This window comes from Leptodactylus fuscus, chromosome 2 (assembly GCF_031893055.1).
Source record: "Leptodactylus fuscus isolate aLepFus1 chromosome 2, aLepFus1.hap2, whole genome shotgun sequence".
In the NCBI taxonomy this organism is placed as follows: domain Eukaryota; kingdom Metazoa; phylum Chordata; class Amphibia; order Anura; family Leptodactylidae; genus Leptodactylus; species Leptodactylus fuscus.
In genome coordinates this window covers 60,581,136-60,604,377 of record NC_134266.1, presented here as the reverse complement: position 1 = coordinate 60,604,377, position 23,242 = coordinate 60,581,136, and the positions used below count along the sequence as shown (strand labels likewise).

The following is a 23,242-nucleotide window of genomic DNA, read 5'->3' as shown; positions in this document are numbered from 1 at the left end:
CCCAGCGACCTGCTGGGATGGTGTAATTCGAGGCAGTCTGGCCCTCACGATCAGTAAGATATCCCTATGCTGTAGATAAGGGGAAACTTGTTGCAGCTATAATACCTCTTTAAGTCAATTACCTAGTGTTGCAGTGTAAGCACATGTGGAATACACCAAGGTTGAGAGTGCTGCAGTCTGCTGAGGGTGGTGGAGCAGCCTGGCTATTGACTACTGTCAGCGGTATTTTGGGAATGATGTTACAGTGGGAGAGATCCAGAAGGATATGAACAATGGACAGGCAATGACAGTGTGAATGTCACCTTACATGGATACCGAATGTGGCAGTAATGCAGTTCAATCAGGTCACTCGTTTTATGTTCACTTGCAGACAGTGGAGGAATTTGTTATCCCATCTACACCAGTTTTCTGATGTAGATGAGTGACAATGTGGTGCACATATGCTGCAAAGCCCTTTCTTACACCAAATGTGTGCCACATCCCCCATTTTGTGCCTCTCTCACCACTTTCTGTCAATGTGGATGGTGTTGGTAGGACCCAGAGGGCGACAGCTTGTCCCAATACATTTATAACTCATGCCAGTGTTCTGGTGTGACTTCTTGACTGGTGTAGCTTTCCATTATGGTGCACAAACATGAACCTGATTTATTAAGAGGTCAGAACTTCAACTGCGCCCCGCACCTGTCAGGGCCTTTATTAAGACAGGCATATGCCCTAATAAGTCTGACGCTAGGTTCACACCTGCGTTCGGGTCTCCGTTCTGTGGTTTCCGTCTTCTGCATGCAAGAAGACGGAAACCACAGACTGGGTCCGGCCGTGAGCGGCGGTGAGCGTTTTATGCTCTCTGCCGCGAAACTGTTTTTTAAAATCCGGACACAGAGTACTGGATGTCCGACTCTGTGTCTGGATTAAAAAATCCGGTTTTGCGGCGGAGAGCATAAAACGCTCACTGCCGCACAGCTTTCTCACCCATTCAAATGAATGGGTGAGAAAGAGTCCTGCAGGTTTCTGTATCCTGCCTCTGTTTTGTGCAGGAAACGGAAACCTGCAGAACGGAGACCGGGCGCAGATGTGAACAAGCCCTTAGATGGACATGATAGAAGATGCATAAAGCTAGGATTGTACAGCAGCTCTGGTTATTTGACATGCCACAGGACCAAAGATTTTTTTTTTCATGCAATGAATGGTGATGTAAATAGAGGGTGCTCAGTCTGCATCTGTCATTCTATTAATTTTCAGCCTATTGCTCTGATCCTATGACGGACCAGAACAATCGACAAACCAGCACTAGTGTGAACCTTAGCCTAACACATCTACAATGTGACATAGTACTTTAGCCTTTTTCAAGTGCTTTTTTGCTGTGTTCTGTGATACGTTATCACACTACATCAGTGTCAAGTTGAACTTTGCTATACCTGTATTTATGTGGCGAGCCGCTCACACGGTAACAGCAAGCAGTTTACTGCATCTTTAGAAAATGTCAGAAAACATAAAAAAATTCTGTTTACTGAGACTACATAAAACAGAATTTGTCTGTCATTGTATAAAAAATACCACTTAATTCAGACCAGTAGAATATAGCGCAAATCCTCAGGGCGGCAGACAAAACACGGTGAAAACACAGCGCCACCAGGCTTTTTAATAAACACAGCTGAGAAGACAGATTCAGATCCTGAAGACCTTTAGGCATTGTCTGCTGTTCTCTGAAAGAAATTTACCATAATTCATTTATTGTGGGGGGAAAGGAGAAACTCGCAGACTCATGATTTGGGTATTTTCAGGTAAGAGTCTTCATTTCTCATTGTTGCTTTGTATGTCAGTGATGGTTCTAGCATGAATTCACCTTCATATGTCTGACACAGAGGATAGATGCTATTTGTTGCCTGCATTTTAATAATAACCCTTATTACCCATTAAAGGGAACTGTTACTTGGGTTTAGTGCACCATGTTATTCCTCCATTATACAGCTTTACAGACATGTTTTATATGATTAAACTGATAGAGGAAGATTTATTAAACCTTTGCAACATATTTGTTAACAATTTTAAATACTTACTACCTGCTTTGTTCAGAAAAAGGTTCTACTGGGGTGTTAACATGTAACACTATAGGTCTAAAAGTTTAGCGTTTCCTCCACTGTCCGCAGTGATTTTTGGCTGTGGTTTATTATGTGGGGCCTTAGCCAAAAAAACGATTTTCCTTTGGTTTTTACCCAGGAAATTGAACTTTAGAAATGGGATAACGGCAAAAGACTGCATGCAGGTAAGCTTTCATTTTTGTTTGGAGGCATGCCTAAAATGTGGCTTAGTTTTAAATATGGCCATGAAGGACCTGCTGAGACTCAAGTGACCACTGAGGCTAATCACTGCTGATATGTCACTGGCACATGAGATCACTGAGGCCAGTCACTGCTGACCATCATTAGTGACCACTGATGTCACTGCTATGTCACTGGCACATGTGACCACTGATGTCACTGCTGATATGTCACTGGCACATGTGACCACTGATGTCACTGCTATGTCACTGGCACATGTGACCACTGATGTCACTGCTATGTCACTGGCACATGTGACCACTGATGTCACTGCTATGTCACTGACACATGTGACCACTGATGTCACTGCTATGTCACTGGCACATGTGACCACTGATGTCACTGCTATGTCACTGGCAAATGTGAGCACTGATGTCACTGCTGATATGTCACTGGCACATGTGACTACTGTTGTCACTGCTATGCCACATATGACCACTGATGTCACTGCTGATATGTCACTGGCACATGTGACCACTGACGTCACTGCTGATATATCAATGGTACATGTGACCACTGATGTCACTGCTATGTCACTGGCACATGTGACCACTGATGTCACTGCTGATTTGTCACTGGCACATTTGACCGCTGAGGCCAGTGTTGGCTGTAGCAGGCTCTTGAGCCTCAGCACTTCTGTCCCTGACATTTTGGTACTGGTGACACACTGTCCAAACAGGATTGGGAGAAGGGGAGTATCAAGTATTTATTTTATTTTACACCATCGCTGGTCATCCCTGCGTTTTCTATTCATCTTGAAAAAGTCCTTACTTGTTAAGGTCCTATGTTGCAAAAAAGCTGAATTTTCTGTTACAGATTTTGCTGCATTTTTTGAGCCAAAGCCAATAATGGATAATTCTCATTCCTTCTGTAGCCACTGCTAGGTTTGGCTCAAAAAATGCAGCAAAAGCTGCAACAAAAAAGCAGAGTTTCTACAACGTGGGGTCTTAGTCTTAAGAGGTTGTCCTCTTCTACATGTGCTCAGGAAAGCTTCAAGTGGCTACTGTATGTTAAGCCTACCCATAATTTCTCACTATATTTACAGAGACCAAGAGATTGTATTTTTTGGTTTCTATTGAGTAGCCTATGTTAGCAGACTGCACTAGTCCACATAGGTGCATCTAGTAAAACACTGCAGGCGCCTATGCGTTTAAGATGCTATTCCATGTCCGGTTAGCTCCCATCCATTGGACAGACACTGCATGTTGCAGTGTGAAAAGAATCTTAGTGGTTCGAGATGCACTAAAGCATAAAAGAGTAACCACAACTGCCTAAAATACATATGATAAAATAGTGATATATTCAGCCTTATCCTTTCAAACTCCCCATAGCATCTAGACAGAGATGAGTTTTCCTTTTCCTAATCCAGTTTCGACCCTGACGGCTGAACTCTGACAGCTTACTATGGGAAACAATCTCCCTTTTCTTAGAAACAGTTTTGATCTTTAAGTTCTATTGTCTTGCTGAAGTAGTTTAAGACCATTTCTATCTAGAGGCAAGAAGTCTGACATTTGTACTGAAGTGGATTTACCGAACTCGTCTATTTGTATCCATTTAATTTGCTTGCGTTTTTTTTCTTAATAAGGTAGTTTGGAATGCTAATAACATTTTGTATAAAAAGACGTAAAAACAGGCAACAATGGGTATAGTCTCACCAAAACTGGAAATATCAAACTGACGGCCGCAACTATGTAGTGATGTGGTAAAAATATATATGACCTTTGGATACACATGGCTTATGAAAAGCTTTCAGACAGCCCTAGTCTAAATCTGAATCTATTAATATTAATGTAATATTTCTATTATTGTTTTGAAACCATTTCTCAAGGGCTCTATAAGCAAATACCAACCTGAAAATGATGTATATCATAGTGACACAGTAACTGTGTGTGAATATATATGTCCATCCAGTTCACCCTATTATCCAGCAATTTCGATCCAGTGAAAGGAAAAAACCAAACCCCATAATGCGATGATCCACAAGCTGTTTTTTTGGTGCAGATTTGGCTGATTTTTTATGAGCCAAAAACCTGCAACACAATCTACAGCAAGGGAAGCAGCTTTTCCACAACATGGGGCCTTTTCCTTATGGGATTTTTGCCTTTCTCTGGATCAACATTGCTGCCTCCAATCTGGTAATTCACATAAATGTTTCCCAACACAAAAAATCTAATAACTATAAGGCTGAGGCTCCAGAAAAGCTGTTTTTTAGGCAACAGTGACTGCAAGAGGAATAGGAAATGACTACAATAGTCACCCAGTACAGATGGTGGGTGACAGAAGGATACTGTCCGTGGTGAGCTCCATGCTGGAGAATAAATCCCACCCCATGTATGAGACCGTGATAGCGCTGGGCAGTACTGTCAGTGACCGAATGCTTCACCCCTAGTGTGAGAGGGAGCCAAGCAAAGATCCCTCCGCACAGAGAACTAAATGATCCTTAAGTCTCCTTTTTCTTTTTCTAGCTGCTATGACTCCTAGTATTTTTTTCTCCTATCTGCTATCCTGAGCTTATATTTGTCTCCTTCTGTAATATATTATTGTTAGCATCCTGTATCCGTATTATCATGCTGCTATAGCACACTGAAATGTCCCCATGGTGGGACTATTAAAGGATTATCTTATTTTAACTTGTTTTATCTGTGGTCCTGGGTATGACAACCTCTTGATAGAGATATTAGTATTGATACATGGTTATTAATAAATAACCCTGGTTTTTATAATCTCTCTGGATACTAAAGCCTACCCATGCCATTTAATCCCTTAGCTGCCTGCCTCTGAACCTGTCACAGTCTTTCCTGTGCACAGATGACAAAAACTATAGCTAATATTCTACTGTACATCAAACGTAGCCGTAAAATAGTCAAACAAAAACATGATCATAATTCATAAAGCAAACATCTATGTGTTGTGGGTATGGTGCATTATTGAGTGAAACATTACAAAACAACCGGCATCATAGCCATACGGTATTTATTATGGCACAAAACATGGCAAGTGCCGTTCATCACCCATATGCCTAGCAGGATGGATAGAATAAGCTGAGCAAAGTAAACCATTTTCCATTGCACGGAGCTGCAAGTAGGAGGTTTCCATAACTACAGTCTTGTTTACTCTGATAGATAGGTCAATGTCATTGGGATAACAAGCTACTTAACAGCCTCAATGGAAGGTCTCTACAGCAACCACCAGCAAAACCGTTTTTTCTTGTAGCCATTTTAACACTGATTCAGTAAAAGACACACACGAGCCTTACCTTATGTATTGTTAGACAGGAAAAATCAATAAACTGGGGAAACAACCTCTGTCTAAATATAGCGCGCATAAAAATTCTGTGTCACTGTTACGCTGACAAAATGCACTGGGGGATATCCATGTTAGAATTATAATCCCGAAATCAATTCTTACTAATTGGAAGAAAGTGCATTTGTAAGAGCGGCTGTGATCCTTCAGTGCTGTGTTGTATCCATAGGCTGGAGACAAACAATGCTGGGAATTTATTATCTGGCGTAGACGAGTCACAATGTGGCGTATCTTTGGTGTAAGTCGGACATGCAGGACTGTGTCCGGTTAAAAAAACGGACAGATACAAAACGCTCTCGGGCGCTCACTTTTGAAAAGTGACTGCCGCGTTTCCGTCCCCTGTCCAGTTTCTTGGGGCAGAAGACGGAAACCTGCTTAAAGCGCGCACGGGCGCAGGTGTGAACCCACCCTCAGGCAGATTTACTAAGCCCTTATCCCACTTTTGTAACACAAAGTTGAAAAACTTCTGGGCCTTAACTTTTTTACTTAAAACACCACTTTAATCAAAAATTGTCGCAAGTGCCATTTTTACATTGACCTTAACACTTTCCAAAAAAGAGGCCTGATGTGAGTGGGGACATAGTGTAGGTCGAGCCAGATTCATCATCATTTACACTAGTTTTGTACAATAGCTACAAACTGGCACAGATTTCAGGCACATGACCTGGTTAAGGATGCCCCAGGCGTCGTAATAAATCAGGCAAATCTTCCAGTGGTGCAGGGATCATCAAGACAATATGATAAATTCCCTTCACTGTGTGTCTTCTGCCCCAGGATGCCTTCTCATGCAACAGATTTTCTTGCAAAAATTTCTGCATCTGAAAATCAAGTCAAATTAACTCTTTGTTAACCACTTAGATGTTGTGGTTGTTTACTGACTGCAGCATCTAAGGGGTTAAGAAGCTGTGCTCAGTGTTATCATCATAGGTGCTGTAGGAAGATGCCAGCTGTTATACCAGTATTACATAGACAATGTGAGTACACAAGTAAATACGATCTGTATGCTAAATCTCTTATATACACACGTGGACAAAATTGTTGGTGCCCCTCGTTTATTGAAAGAAAAACATACAATGGTCACAGAAATAACTTGAATCTGACAAACGTAATAATAAATAAAAATTCTATGAAAATGAACATTGCTTTTCGCTTCAACAGAATTTAAAAAAGAAAAAAAAACCTCATGAAACAGACCTGGACAGAAATGATGGTTCCCTTAAATTAATATTTTGTTGCACAACCTTTTGAGGCAATCACTACAATCACACGATTCCTGTAACTGTCAATGAGACTTCTGCACCTCTCAGCAGGTATTATGACCCACTCCTCATGAGCAAACTGCTCCAGTTGTCTCGGGTGTGAAGGGGGCCTCCTTCAGACAGCATGTTTCAGCTCCTTCCAAAGATGCTCAATAGAATTTAGGTCAGGGCACATAGAAGGCCACTTCAGAATAGTCCAATGTTTTCCTCTTAGCCATTCTTGGGTGTTTTAAGCTGTGGGTTTTGGGTCATTATCCTGTTGTAAGATCCATGACCTGCAACTGAGACCAAGCTTTCTGACACTGGGCAGCACATTTCCTTTATAATCCCAAGTTAGTCTTGAGATTTCATTGTACCCTGCACAGATTCAAGACAACCTGTGCCAGATACAGCAAAGCAGCCCCAGAACATAACAGAGCCTCTTCCATGTTTCACAGTAAGGACAGTGTTCTTTTCAAGATATGCTTCATTTTTCCGTCTGTGAACATAGAGCTGATGTGCCTTGCCAAAAAGTTTGATTTTTGTCTCATTTGTCCATAGGACATTCTCCCAGAAGCTTTGTGGATGGTCAACAATTCTTATTCATTATTACTTTTGTCAGATTTAAATTATTTCTGTGACCATTGTGGGTTTTTCTCTCATTAACTTTTCTTTCATGTTTTTTCTCCTGATACAGTTCTACCTTTTTATATGATTTTTTTTTTTAATCTCCCCCCCCCCCCCAAAGAGGAGGTTGCTGGTTATGCTTGCCTTCCTCTTTAGTGAACATGTTTTCCTGACTGTGTTTCCCCCTTGTCTGTTTGTCTGTACCCCATTCCCTTATTAATGTTGTTTTTATGACCCTGTACTTCTGGGCCTCCCTTCCTCTGTTGTTAGCCTCCAGCTTATGCTGGTTTAAAGGTGTCAACCTTGTTTGATTATTGAGCACCCTGTTCATGTTTCTGAGGCTTGCACATCTCTGTGTGCTTTGACTTATTGTTTTTCCTTCCTTTTTATATATATAAAAAAAATTCAATAAAAACTGATTAAACATAAGAGAACAGCAGTATATATTTATTGACAATAAAAGGGGGAATTCCTGAGAATAAAAAAGTTCAGCAAAGTGGCAAAATGGTCTAAAAAATAAATAAAATCATCTTGCAGGATCCCGGCTGGTCTCTTCTGACTGGTCTCGTCTTGACACACAGTAAAATGCAGTGTGTCAATGCCATGTCCAAGGATTGACTGACAGGCATTCACAGCTAAGACAGGACAAGGACTTGGTATCCATCAGAATAGAAACCGAAGGGGATTGGTGAAGTGAATTTTGCTTCATTTTTTTAACCCATGATATTCCTTTGCTTCCTTTTTTATACCACTGGAAAGCCAAATAAAACTTTATTTCCCTAGAAGAATTATCCTGAATGATGCAGCTCGATATTACGTGTAACCGGTTCTGAGTCAGTGAATGAAATACAGCTGTTCACTGACCACACGGAAACTAGTCAGAAAAATGTTTCCAATTTTATCGTTAGTCTTTTTCGCTCCTATATTAAGTACCATTTTGCGTGTTTTTTGTGCTGATTAGACCTTTGTCATATAAGATGCAGGTACACAATGTCCTGTGCTGCTAAAAGCATTGTCTGAGTCATATTAATTAGGATATGAAAGACGGAGAGCGGAAGAGATCAGAGACAGATGACAATACAGTGGCTAAGCACTGCTTCCTTTTTTGTTACTCTGACTCAGGAATCTGCTAACCTCTCAGCCCTCCTTTTTATGTTCTGAATATGAATCTCACAAAGGACGGAGGAATAGGAATCGTGCTCCTCTGATGCACATAGCACAGTGTCTCTACCCTCTACACACAGAATCTCCTTTCCATACCTTGGTATGAACAGGTTAGTGCACATACAGTGTATTATAATAATATACTTGCCACTAGCCTAAACAGCTCACATACAATGCAATATTTTATTTTGTATGGCCATACATTACCATATATTTCTATTGATCAAACAATTGAAAACATGTTACATAGATACATAGTAGATGAGGTTGGATGAAGACATCAGTCCATCAAGTCCAACCTATAACCCTACAATCCCCTACAGTGTTGATCCAGGGGAAGGCAAAAAACCCCATGAGGCTTATGCCAATTGCCCCATTTCAGGGGAAAAAATTCCTTCCCGACTCTATTCTAATTTTCTATAATCACTGGGGTAACAATCTTGTGATCAGTTAATTTCAGATTTAACACCAGGCAGACTGGATACTCGAAAAGTGTAAAACGAAAATTTTTGTTCTCAAAGAATTAGTCTAAGGACACATGCTGCAGAAAAGCTGAAAAACATTGCAGAATTGCAGCAAAAAAAATGCAGCAAATACAGTTTCATTTTTCCCCGGCCCATGTAAGCCTATGGAATGATAAAAAAAACACAGCGTTTCTGAAGGCAACATTTGCATGTTGTGTTTTTTTTTTTTTAAAAATATGGTGTTCTTTTCCCCACAAAGTGTGGATGAGATTACATAAAATCTAAAATAGCAGATACTGTAAATCTCAGCATTTTTTCTCCAAACAGCTATGTTTCTGCAACGTCTGGCCCTAGCCTTAGGGCTTCCAGATTTTAGCATGAAATGCAGCAAGTTACAGGTACTGTATAAAAATCGGGAGGATAAAGAAAAAAGACACAGACTAAAATACGATAAAAGGTTCCATCTTAGTAAAGATCAGCAAACCATAGGGCACCTACTAGATGCATCCATGTGCCCAAAGGTAACAGAGAGGCACTTCTATATCATTGTGCAATGCTAATGAAGGGTTCATTCACATGACATTTTTAGCCCCCATGTGGTGGATCTGTTTACCGGATGCAGAAAATAGATACTAAAAACAGAAGAACGCAGAGGCAAACAGATCATCAAGCTATTCGTTTGCATAAAGGCAACATAAAAAAATGCCAAAAATGAGTGGAAATGGGTAGCCATCCATTTCTATCCATCTTCTTTTGTCAGAGAGAAGCGTGGTATACCATGCTTTTGTGTCTCAGAAAACAATGGATAGAAATAAATGGCCATCCAGTTGCATCTGTTTCTATCGTACTTTTTTGCAACCGCTAAATGGAACAGCTAAACAGATGCAAAGATCGTGATGTGAATGGCCCAGAAGAGCTACTAGTGAAGAGATCTTAATTTTCTGCTGTGAAATTGCTTTAGAAGCAAATATTATTGTTTTAGTAAAACCATATATCTCATACTATAGATATATTTATATAACTATATATTAAAGTTACCTATAAGATCAGAAAGGTAGAAGAGGTACCAGGATTTTATATAATGCTCTGTACAGTTTTCTTTATGGTTTCACAAAAAAAATAAACTTTATTCTAAATGTCATTGGAAACAGCAATAAAAGTGTAAAGTAAAACCTAAATGACATAGTACTAAACATACATTCTACAAGCATCATTCAGTAACATCACCAGGTTCTGAGCTGTCCATGGTGCTGAAATACCTAAACCCCCTAATATCTGCAACGGTATTCTACTTCTTCTAAAATATATACAGAATGATATAAAAACACAAAATAATTCTTCTGATAATTCTGATTCTTTGTTCTTGAGGACAATAAGTAACTGTCAAAGAAATCAGGCAATGGCTAATTCCCATCTGCCAAGTACATCACATGCATGCGTGTATATGGAATTGTGAAGAATACAATAGCCATTGGATGAATGTGCATTCAGATGACCGCTAACCAAAGTGTGTGACCACCATTATTGTGGCCATGGGCAATAATAATCTAAAAAACTAAACATTTGGCAGAGTTTTAAAGATTTTCTCTAAATGACAGTGGGGACAGTCTTTCATTTTGATATGTTACCAATGAATATAACCATGAATGTAGGGACTTTCTATGGTCTGAGGATGGTCAGAAACCCGACCATGATGTCCTCATTGTGGACAGGTTATCTGACAAGGACACTGCATGCAATGACAACCCAGTAAGGGTGCGTTCACACGATGTAAAGTGGAGCGTGATCTGGCACGTCTACGCGTGTCAGCAGTTTGCGCACTCAAAAAGATCCCATTGATTTCAATGGGAGTTACGAGCGTATACGCCACGTTATTTTATAATTTTACGGGTGCAAAATAACGCGGCGTATACGCTCGTAACTCCCATTGAAATCAATGGGATCTTTTTGAGCGCGCAAACTGCTGACACGCGAAGACGTGCCAGATCACGCTCCACTTTACATCGTGTGAACGCACCCTAACAGTAAAAAAAAATCATGGTTGGTTTTCTGACAAGTGCCAGAACATATAAAGTTCCTGGGTTATGGGTCATATCCATTGGCAACCTATCAAAATGAAATAGTGTCCCCACTGTCATTTAGAAAAAAATCTTTAAATCTCTGCCAAATTTTTTCTTATTTATATTTGTAAAAATGATTAAGTTTTAATTCTCTACAAATTTAAACATAGTTATGTACTTTAAGGAACGTGACTTCTAGTCATGGAATAAGTAGAATGACAGGTTACATTTGTCTAATAAGTGGGGAGTGCTATCGAATGAAATATCACATCAACATCAAATATTAACGGGTTAAAACTTCTACTTTTAGGGTGCCTTCACAAGGCGTAGCGCGCCGCTCCTTTAGACACGTATACAAGTGTCCGAGCGCGGCGCTTCAAAACAGAGCCCATTGATTTCAATGGGTGCCGATAGATGCTCGTTACCATTGAAATCAATCGGAGGCTTTTTTACCTATTAATTTCAATGGGTAGCGCGTGTATATCGGCACCCATTGAAATCAATGGGCTCTGTTTTGAAGCGCCGTGCTCGGACACATGTATACATGTCTTAAAGGAGTGACGCGCAACGCCGTGTGAAGGCACCCTTAGACCCCACAGAAATACACCTTACAAGTGAAATATAGGTAAAATTCAATTTAAAATGTTGCCATACTGACTACCATACTGCACAATGGTTGTTGAGCTGGCAAATGAAGGTCAACTCCAATTCCCCTACTTTTTCACCCTCTGACTCCAACTCTGCTTCCTTCATAAACACTTTATATATAATAATATATTTATTATAGTAAAATGGTTATATCAAGCGTTTTGTACCGCCAACATATAAATCATTTGACTACTTAGATCCATAAAATATATCCAGGGTCTGTCTGCTCTGACCTAGGATGGACCGCCTAATAGTAGAGGTCTAATATGCCTAATTGGGATATTGGTTGCTGAAACTAACAGCACAGATTGTTCAGGAATGCTGAGGGATATAGAAAAAATTACAACTGAGCTGGAATCACTAGAACAGTTCCTTATGAAGGATGCAAAGAGCTGGAGTTGGTGAAGGGGGTGAAAGGTCCTCGTTAATTAATTTCTACCAACTTGGATTCTGACTCCACAAGATGATTTCATAGCCTGGTTGACACAAAAACTACAAAACAGCAATATACCGATGCCTAATCCATGCATCTGTATGGACACCAAAACAATAATAACCAGCAAAAGTCTCAATATGTGAAAAAGATATAAAGCATAACTTTTAATAAATTAAATAAGAAACATATCATAAAGGTGGTCATAGATCCCGTAATTTGGAATATCTCCCAATGCTTTACCCTTTGCTACCTGGATACCAGACTTGGGAAGGTTCTTCATCTCCACATTTTGAAGTTTGTAATGTGAAAGCGGTCTCATTAGGTAATAGGTCCCCTGAGGATTGGCCCAACCAGCCATGAAACGTAGGGTCAGTAAGGGACATCTGGTCTGGGGGATAGCTTTGTTATATTACCTTTGGAAGGGCGGGAGTCATTTTGTGGGGGTCATGGCATATACTTGGAGGGTGAACAAAGGTTTATTCAACTTGGACCTTCCAAATAATACATCTGACCTCTTTGGAGAAACAGCTGAACCGGTGAGACATAAATGCATGTCTGGTTGGTCTGAATGGCTGCTGTATTTCTCCAGTGTGTATTCCTGCATAGACACAATATCTTGAACTATGATTGTGGAATGGTATTTTAAGGGCATAGGAGCTATCCCAAATTACAGGATCTGCGGCCAGTTGTATGACATTTTTCTTAATTGATTTATTAAAAATTATTTTTGATATCTTTTTCACATATTGACATTTTTGCTTGTAATTATTAACACAAAAGCTGTTCAATGTGCGGAAATCCTTACCACATAGCGCAATTATATGACTGCTGTCTTCATGAACAAATTTCCTGGTTACAGCCTCTTCCATTATCTGTTTTACCTGTAAAAAAAAATAACACAGACCACAATGAGTATCCTGTAATTGTCTGTAGTTATACATTATATATATTTAAAAATGAAGAAGAGCTGAGTCTGTCAGTGTTTTACAGCTGAGGGCGGGTTTACATCTGCGCCCGATGTCCAGTTTAGCCAATCCGGCAGGTTTCCATCTTCTGCTCCGAGAAATTTGACATTCAATTGAATGTGTTTGCAAAGTGACCGCCCGTGTGCATCTTCTGCCTGTCCGCGGCGAAACAGTTTTTTAACCGACTTTGTGTCCGGCTAAAAAAAAACGGACAAAGCAGACCCCTTCCACTGACTGTAAAGCCATCTTGTAACTATAGACAGAACTTTCCTAGTAAGTGAGAGTGAACTGCAAATTAGCTAGAAGGGAGAAATCTAGTGGCAGAAACATTACAGAGGTATGTCAGGCAGAAAGTGGCAACATATTTAATTAAAGTGTATTACATTTTGGTCCTGAATCACATGCTCTACAAAATGTAACTAAGTTGTCTGAAAAGTTAGTACCATTTAAGTTCTACAGTACACTTATTAAAGGAGTTTTGCCACCAACGAAAGTTACGACCTATTCAAAGTAATGAAATGGAATAGAAAGTGTATATGCATTGATGCTCCATTCATTCTCTATGGGACTGCCAGATATAGCTGGGTACTACACTACTTGGGATTAGTGGTTAGTTTTCAGTGGTTAGATCCCTTCACTTAGCAAGTTATGACCCATGGATAAAACTGCTTTGGTGATACAACTCCTTTACAGATTATGTAAAAAAAGAAGCATATTATACATAACATATTCAGTTCTTCTACATCTTCATATCAGGTTCATGTGGCTATAATTTCTACAGTTCTGGGGAGTGAACTGTAAAGGAATAATAGATAAATGTATTACGCTACAGATGTTAATCCCAATTATCCATGACAGGGATCTGACATATTCTTTACATCCAAAAATAACAGTAAAGAAACTCAATATACTGTATAATTACATTTTCCAGTATGCCATTCCACATAATTACACCAGCCACCACTGTGACATCAGAAGTGAACTAGCTGACCTTGGAATACAGATGTACATGCTTTCTTTCCGCTCAGCATACAGGTTACATTCATAAATAACAGATCATGGCTTTATCCTTCTGTAAATAGCTACATAATAAATTCCATTCCACCTGTCTACAAAATTGGTGGAGATCAAAGTAATCATTCACATGAAAGAGGACCTATCTGCTCCCCCGATGTGTCCATTCTAGTAAATGTATTAGCATTTTTCATACATTAGAAATTTATGAGCACATTTCCTCATAACACATTGTGCCTGTCCCCTGTTATTTGGGTGTGAGAACCGGGTATTAGTATTCATGTTGACAAAGTGGGTGAATAAATTGACAACTGGGTCCTACACAGATTGTAGGGACACAGTCTGTGTAGGATCCAGCTGTCAATTTATTCACCCACTTACTTGCTAATTTATTTATGGAAAGAGAGTTTGCCTAATTTGACAGAGGTGTGTGGCCTAGCTATGGCATATTCTGTGGGGGGTTCTATGCGGCATCTGCATGGCTGTTGCTCTAAGGTTACTCTGCCTACTTTTCAAACTTTGCCTGGGTTTGTTTTGCCAGTCCACAGTCTGGGATGTAGAGGCAATTATGGTTGTAGATCAGCATCCAATCTAGGGCGGAGGCGGGGTATTTAAACTCGGCCGGGACTTACGATATTACTTGCCTATGATTGTATTAGTTTCCTAGACTCTGAGTTCTTACAACTTACTCCCAGTATCTTTTCCTGTTTTATGTGGATTCTCTGGTTTGCTGATTTCAGATTTGCTTTTCTGGTTATCCCCTATCTTGTGGATTTGGTTTATCTGTGACCCCCTAGACTGAAGCGTCTGGACTTCTGCTATTCCTTTTCTTTTTCAAATAGCAATTCCATTACATTTGTGGAATTGCTTAAGCAGCATTTCCATAACAGCAAAATCTTGCAGCAAAATTCTGTAACAAAGTAACCAACTGAGTACAAACTTAGACTAGACAGTCTACAGGCGCACCAAATTTATCATCTAGCCACTGTGATAAATATCTTTCCTAAAGCAGCCTGTGACCATTAGATGGATGTGTATGCGGTTCTCCCTACTCTCCTATGACAGCCGATGTCAGGGAAGACAAGGATCAGGCAGTAAGATTTCAACTGCCCAATCCTTTTGTCCAGACAGATCTAGCATTGGAATTTAACCAAACTGTCCGATCCTTTTATCCTCACATGTCTCGCATTGGCTTTTACTCCTGTCCTACTCAGTACACATGAGAGGAGTGTGCATGTGTATGGCAAGTTGGACAAGAGCTGTTGGCTGAACAAGCTGACAGCTATCACATGTTTTTTGCTAGCTGCCAGCCAGTTTGTACTATCTAAATCTACGACAGTATTGGTAAATCTACACCAGTGTTGTAGAAAGCCTTTTGCTATCTAGCTGCTGATGATCTATCTGTGTAGTATCATATATTAAACATTAAATCCCAGGAGTCAATACAGGAATCACAGATTGAGTTTCTGTCCTGACTCCCTCCCCTGACCGGCATGCAGTCAAACTCATTACAAAATTATGTTTCCAGGCAACCACAGAATTAATCAATTTACAAACCGAAGATAGCATTAAGAAGGAGGAAAGCCCTCTTGTTCTCACATCTATTGTACATGGCTGAAGATTTATGGAATGATGCAACAAATCGAACATGGCTCTTTAGTCTTTGATCATACAGTTATAGAGAAAACCAGAATACATACGGAACGGCGGCGCTGAGCAGTATTATAAAGATAGGGGAAGAATAACCTTTCTTAAGGCTATTCCGAAGTGGTATTACCTCAAAAGGGGATTTTAATGATAAAAAGCTCAGTTTTTAAAGGGATTCTATGTTTCCACCATGTACTAATCAAAATCTGATATTCCATTTGAGTCTTTTAACTTATCAGTACTTCCAGGTAGCATGCCGTCTGATTTCGGGTCACGTTTGATGCGGTGCTTCGTTTGAACCCCTATATTCAATCATTTATTCGCTCATGTCACCTAAACCTCAAAAAATTCTGACTTTATTCTCACCACAGAAACATCAGAAACCATTATTGTTGCCCTTATCCATTCTACAGCACTTCCAAACGGAAACTTAACCCACTTTAAAAAAGCGGTCACCCGCCAAAAATGGTTCCAATCCTTACCCCCATTCGCCATCCTCCCTTTTCAGGAAAGCAGCGAAGGTAGAGTAGTTTTTAAAAAGTCACAATTTTTGGTGCAAAATGTGAAAACTGGCAGACAAGTAAGGCTGGGCAATTAAAATTGAAAAATAACCGAAACTGAACGCCAACTAGGATACGTGATTTTGCTTGTGTTGGTTATTTCGGTTCAGTTATTACAATATTCGTTAGCTTCTACCTGCAGTTTCGATCGGACCAAACATGTCCAAACCAAAACTGCTATTATATTCTAGATTCCCTTCAGAAGCCAGAGTATAATAAGTGGAGACCCATGGGTGGTGATCAAACATAAAAACAATGTTGCTCAACTCTCCTTGGCTCCAGTGTGACGCCTTCTTCTCTTTCAGTCTTCTGACTGATGTCAGGGACCGTTGAGGCCTGTGATTGGGCCTCTGTCACGTGGATCGGAAGGGACCCCAGAGTATAATAGCAGTTTTGGTTCAGATGTGTTCAGTCCAAACAAAACCGCCAGACCAGACGAATCCCGCAAGGTTCATTGAACACAAACTCATACTTTAAAAGGGGCATGGACTTATATAACCACCATTAACCGTAATTGAGGTAAAATACCCGTTCAATCTCGATTTTGATTCAGGTCATTATTGCCCAGCCCCTAGGTACAAGGCATAATAAATCTGCCCTGTTGTGTTATACATGTCTGATAAAGATACCAAAGTAGTCTCGAAGGCTTGCTATTTGTCATCATCTTTTCAATTAGCCATTAAAAGGTATCAACTACAGAAGACCCCCATCCATTTCTATCATGAATTAAAGATTCATTTATTACTCATTTTCTGTACACAAACCCTATGATTTGTAAAGTTCTGTGAAATACTGTATATTGACCCTATATAAATAATAATTGTTATTGTATTAGAGATAGTATCGAGAATAGAGATAAATCTCACTACTTCACCCTAATCCCTTTATCTCCTGCCCTAGATATCTTTACCCTAGGACACTAGTCATGAATTTGGAAAATACATGTGACGGCGTATGATTCCATCTGTCTCACATGAAGCAGTCATTGACCACTGTGGTTGAAGGCAGAAAGACTACAGAGGTCCTAATATAATTACAGCCATATTGAGCTACTCCAGTATGGAAGCTGAATGAAGAGGGCTACAAGAAGTGGACAGGAATAGTCTGCTGCCAACCAGCTAAAGCTGTGCCATGGGAGCCTGTAGGAGGTAAGTATGTGGGGGTAGGAGGAGGGACCCTGCTATTGCTGCATCTAATGGGACAAAGGTGGAGGGGGTCCTTGCCACTGCAATGACTACTGGTGAATACAGAAGGACCCCGTGGCTACTATCACTGAATATGAAGTCTTGAGAGGATATATTGAGGTGTATTCTGAGCTGGTCCTGCAATAAATTCTTGACTTTATGGTTAAGGTAAAACTAGGTAAAAACTTTGCAATATTCATAGGGTCATATGGATTGACATTCCAAGCACTGATTCACTGTATCCACGGAAACAGTATTTAATTGGAAAGAATTATAATTGGCAACAATAAAAAAGGAGACAGGAGACCTGTGTGACTTTACATGTACATAATTTAGGTCTAAAATTTCTTACTCTTAGACTTATACTGTACTCATTTTTAGAAACTCTTATTTTCTACAGAAATTATTGTGTGACTATGGCTACACAGAACAGATTCCTGTTGCGTAACCAAAAGATTACTGTATCGCTCTACAACTCCTTCATTAATGTAAGTCAATGGATTGTGTCCCTGAGGGTACTGCAAGTGCGAGCACTGCTGGATTTTTTTTGTGAATATAAGTCACAGGCACAATACCCTCAGGGGTCGCAATGTGACTCCACTCGCTTACATTGGTGATGAAACCGTAAAGCGACAAAGTCATCTTTGGCAACGTGGTGGGAGACACGGCCAAAGTCGTCATGTAGCCATTGCCTTAAGGTAATTTGGGGTCAATGGATCTCTGAGTAATGCAGATGAAATAGCTACTATAACAGAAACTCTGACTCAAACCCATATGGACAGTATGGACATGTGAAACCTCAGTGTAAGCGGATATCTGGCCTGGCTGTGATATTGACTTGTCTATAGCTAAATGCAGACAGTCAGGCTCTGGTGAAAGGCGTCATCAAGGATTCTGTTAATGAGAAGAGATTCAGGAGCCCAGATGTTGTGCATGTGAAGTGAATTACTCTGCAAGATATAATGAAACACAACAAACAACATTATTAAAGGGTGCCAAGACTAGATATCGATGGTCTGTCCAAAGGACAGGTCATCAATATGAGATCATTGGTTGTCTCATCCAACACCCCAACCTATCAACTGTACGGAATACATAATGTATGCAGCTTAAAGCAGAGGCCTTTGTACACCGTGTAGTGGCCATGCTGTGATACTGCAGATTAGTCCTCATTCTCTTCAATGGCAGCATGGATGGCCACCAAACAGTGTACAGAGGCAGCTGACCAGTGAGGGGCGGTCGTGGTAGGATATAACATTCTTTTGGGACTAGTGGAGGACCTCTGAGATCCCACCAGTCATAAAGAGGTAGCAGATCATGGAGAACTCCACTGATTGGACAGTGACTGCAAAATCTAACAATATGCTGAAGACGAGGCATATACAGATCATTGTATTAGAGCGTGACTCAAAGTTGGAGTGACTAATACTGAAAGGTGCACATCATCATACATAAGATCTTTCAGCCCTTGTCTAGAGTCACAGTATGCCTCATATAAGTGTAAAGTTATACCACATGCTGTGCTGTTCACTTGCAATACTTTTAGTAGCTGTAGTTATTGGTGCTGCAGCGCGGTTCCATTGATTTCAATGAGACGTCGAGAATAGGGAGCTGCATGTTCTAGGAAACATCTGATGCGGAGGGATCCCGACAGCGGAATGTCTGATGATCTAAAATTGCTGAACTGTCTTAAGGATACACCATCAATTTTGCGAAGATGGATAACCCAATTAAACTAACTATTGTGCCAGAATTTTTTGTTATAATGTCACACAGACCCCAAAATCAGTATCAGACTGTATTATACATCTGTTTTACTCCTAAAATGTGATAATAATCTATAGTGCTCCAAGACTACCTTCAGGAATAGCTCATGAACATTCCCATATACAACTTAATATTAGGGTGCATTCACACGGAGTAACGCCGGGCGTGTATCACAGCCGTACACGCCATGGTTACGGCAGGCTGCCGAACACTTCCCATTCACTTCAATGGGAGCGCTCGTAACAGCGGCATTTACGAGCGCTCCCATTGAAGTGAATGGGAAGTGTTCGGCAGTTTGCCGTAACGCCAGCGTGTACGGCTGTGATACACGTCCGGCGTTACTCCGTGTGAATGCCCCCTTACAGTGACTACCAATTTGCCTAATAATGCCACAATTAGATAGCCCCTTCCACCAACAAGCTATTAGAGATCTGTCTACAGAGTTATCTTTATACTATTCAGACATCTTGAAGAGTGATCTACAATGAAGTCCTAAAGAAATGTATGGCCAAGTTGGCCATTGTATACATTATATGCAGGGCCGCTTTAACACATTAATGGTCCTGTTCAAAGGCTTCATAAGTGGGAACTTCACATAATTTAATGTCCCCTCAAATAGCACCCACATAATGCCCAGTTCCCTATCAATTACCATTTACTCTAGGTTCACACCCGCGCCAGGGTTCCTTTCTGCTTGGGGACCTGGAAAACGGAAACCCAATCCACTTAAAAAGCAGTTACCTGCGGAAACTTGCAGGACTTTCCTTTCCACATTTTGCAAGCGGATTCGGGGACAGAACCCCTAGATGCTTCCGGTCCTATAGCATCACCAATTAACACACAAAGAGAAAATTACTAGTCTTTTGATCTGGTTAAATAAACTTTTAATGAACTGTCCTGTGCAGAGCCTGTTCAATGACACGCACAGACTCCATAACAAGTGTCTGTACGTTAGACAAAAACGGAGCATACTCATATGTACAGCCCTAACATGGATTTATCGAAAAAGGAGCCATAATATGGCTATGTGCATAACTCTTACTAATTTGCTTAGCTTAGTAACACTAGGTTTACAATAACATTTTGGTTCCTGTTCCTTGGGTCCACTTGGGTACTCGAAAAAACCAAAACCGTATTCGCTTAAAAAGAGGTTACACGTGGAAACCCATACACCAGGGGAAGGCAATAGAGATGAGCGAATATACTCGATCGAATACCTCGGCTGCATAGCTCCAGGCGGCAGGCAAGATGGGAGGGGCAGTAAAAATTCGAAGCCCCGGAAGTGTTTTTGCACCGGGAGCTATGCGGCCAAGTTATTGGATCGAGTATATTTGCTCATCTCTAGGATGAGCATGAGGATCTCAGAATGTCGGTATTATGTCCTATAGCGGCCCCTGCATATGGTATTATGTCCCATAGTGACCCCTGCACACAGCATTATATCCCATAATGGCCCCTCCACATAGTATAATAATCCAACTTTAATAATAGTACAATTTTTGACATTCACTTGCTATTGCTATACTGTGGGATCTCTTTAGACCCCAGAGTACAATAAGTGGAGCCCTGGGGGAGGTGATGAAACATAAAAAATAATGTTACCTTCTCTGCGCTCCGGTGCCACTCCATTCTCTTTAGCGCTTCTGCGTGAAATCCATGACTGCTGATTGGGTCTCAGGGGTCACATATTTGTAATGATGCTAACATGACTCCTGTGGCTCTATCAGCGGTCTCTTACATCGGGCAGAAGCACCAAAGAGAACGGAGCGACAGAAGCACTGAAGAGATCGGAGCGGCTCCAGAGCGCAGGAAAGGTGAGTAACATTATTTTTTATGTTTCATCACCTCCCTCAGGGCTCCGCTTATTATACTCTGGCTCTGAAGAGACCCCACAGTAGAATATTAGTTGTTTCATTTTGGCGAGGATTCGGGCTGCCCTTGCCAGGGAAATAAGCCTCACGTGCAACTCTTGCCACACGTGCCAGGAGTTGCCGACCTCTGCCATATACTATAACGGGGTTATAATAGGGTTATAATAGGATCAATAAGTAGAGGTGGTGAAAGGTCCTCTTTAACAATTCTGCAGGGACTTTCATTGCAGCAGTCACCTCATTTACATCACAGTCAAGACAGACAATATCACAATAGAACATAACACATATAGTGACCCAACATTACATATACCACTGATAATAGATGGTGTCATGGTTTAGTATCTCCCCCTCCTTGCACACTGCATGTCTAGAAAACCTCAATGAGCCAACTCCAGACTGTTGCTGCCTATGGCAATGACGATGCTGTAAAGCATATCACTAAATATTAACAGAGCTGCGGAGAATATCAGGCAAGATAGAAACCCCCATAAAATAGCAGTACAATATACACTCAGAGAATAAAACAGATTAGAAAAAAAAATGTTATATTTATAGCTGGTTTTAGTGAGTAAATTACATTTGTAAAACGTTGCTTTTAATGATGCACCTTCACTAATATAATAATATAATAATACATTTTATTTATATAGCGCCAACATATTCCGCAGCGCTGTACAATTTGTAGGGTTCAAATATAGACAGAAAGATACATTACAAAGAAAGTCGTTTCACACAATGGGACTGAGGGCCCTGCTCGCAAGAGCTTACAATCTATGAGGTAGAGGGGTGACACAAGAGGTAGCAGGGGCGGTATTGCTTATGCAGAGGTCAGACACTTTTGTAATAGAGGTTACTGTCATTACATAAACATAAGACTTTATGAGCCGTCAACAGTCGTGTCCTTTAACATGTGGATGGAGCTTGGACCTATGGAGTTAGCATGAGATGACATCATATCATGTGGAGAAATGTGGGAGCGGGGACAGAGGAGGGTTAAGGGTTTACGTTAGACATTGTGATAGGCCTGTCTGAAAAGATGTGTCTTTAGTTTGCATTTGAAACTGTAGAAATTGGGAGTTAATCTGATTGTCCGGGGTAGAGCATTCCAGAGAAGTGGTACAGCTCGGGAGAAGTCTTGTATACGAGCGTGGGAGGTACTGATAATAGAGGATTTAAGTCTTAGGTCATTGAGTGAACGGAGAACACAGGTTAGACGGTACACAGAGATGAAGGAGGAAATGTAGGGAGGTACAGCATTATGGAGAGCCTTGTGGATGAGAGTGATAACTTTATATTTTATTCTATAATGAATAGGCAGCCAACCAAGTGCAAAGCCAAACTGAAGCCTATGTATATACTGTATATTTGTACAGCTAATTCATGCACGGGTCTGATGATGTCACAGTGTATGCGTTCGCAGACTTTGTGTTACTGTGTTCCAGACAGTTTCTACTTGATATAGTGTACTTCTATTTCCACTAAGTGAGCCTGCTAATCTTTGTTTTCGCACCTGCAGAAAGCTGTCATGTCTCCCATGTGAGATAGTTCTCAGTTTTACAACCTCATTTTTGTAGTTTAATACAATATAGAGAAATATATATTTTTTGGTTTCCAAATAGTTTTCAATTTAAAGAGGTTGCCCAGGATAAATATATATATTTTTAATTTTTTTTCTGTGTTCGGCCGAGGAAGATGAAAAACACCAAACAACTCCTTGGGCCAGAGTGATTCATTAAGAGACATATAAATCTTAATAAATTACGATCGTCTCTCTGCCTTCCCTGTGTTTCAAATCAAAGACAGGAGCTGGTATATATTTCAGCTATATTTCACTCCAGTTTTTGGTATGCATTTTAGTAAATCTATTACGCCCCTTCCACAAAGCCCATCGCACTTTTCAGAAAAGTGCCATGGACAACACAGAATGGTAAAAAGTTTACATTTTTTGCTCAAAAATCCTCCCAACCCACTTT

The 23,242-nt window shown here is 40.5% G+C and overlaps 1 protein-coding gene across 6 annotated transcripts in view; it reads right to left on the bottom strand.

Annotated features, from left to right (window-relative positions):
* The window catches only part of SGSM2 (small G protein signaling modulator 2), a 268,214-nt gene that overhangs the window by 142,127 nt on the left and 102,845 nt on the right, over positions 1 to 23,242 (bottom strand). For all 6 annotated transcript variants that reach the window (XM_075263816.1, XM_075263817.1, XM_075263821.1 and 3 more), the window contains exon 2: positions 13,064 to 13,139. In XM_075263816.1, coding sequence (XP_075119917.1) covers positions 13,064 to 13,139 — 76 coding nt within the window. The remainder of the gene's footprint in view (positions 1 to 13,063; positions 13,140 to 23,242) is intronic.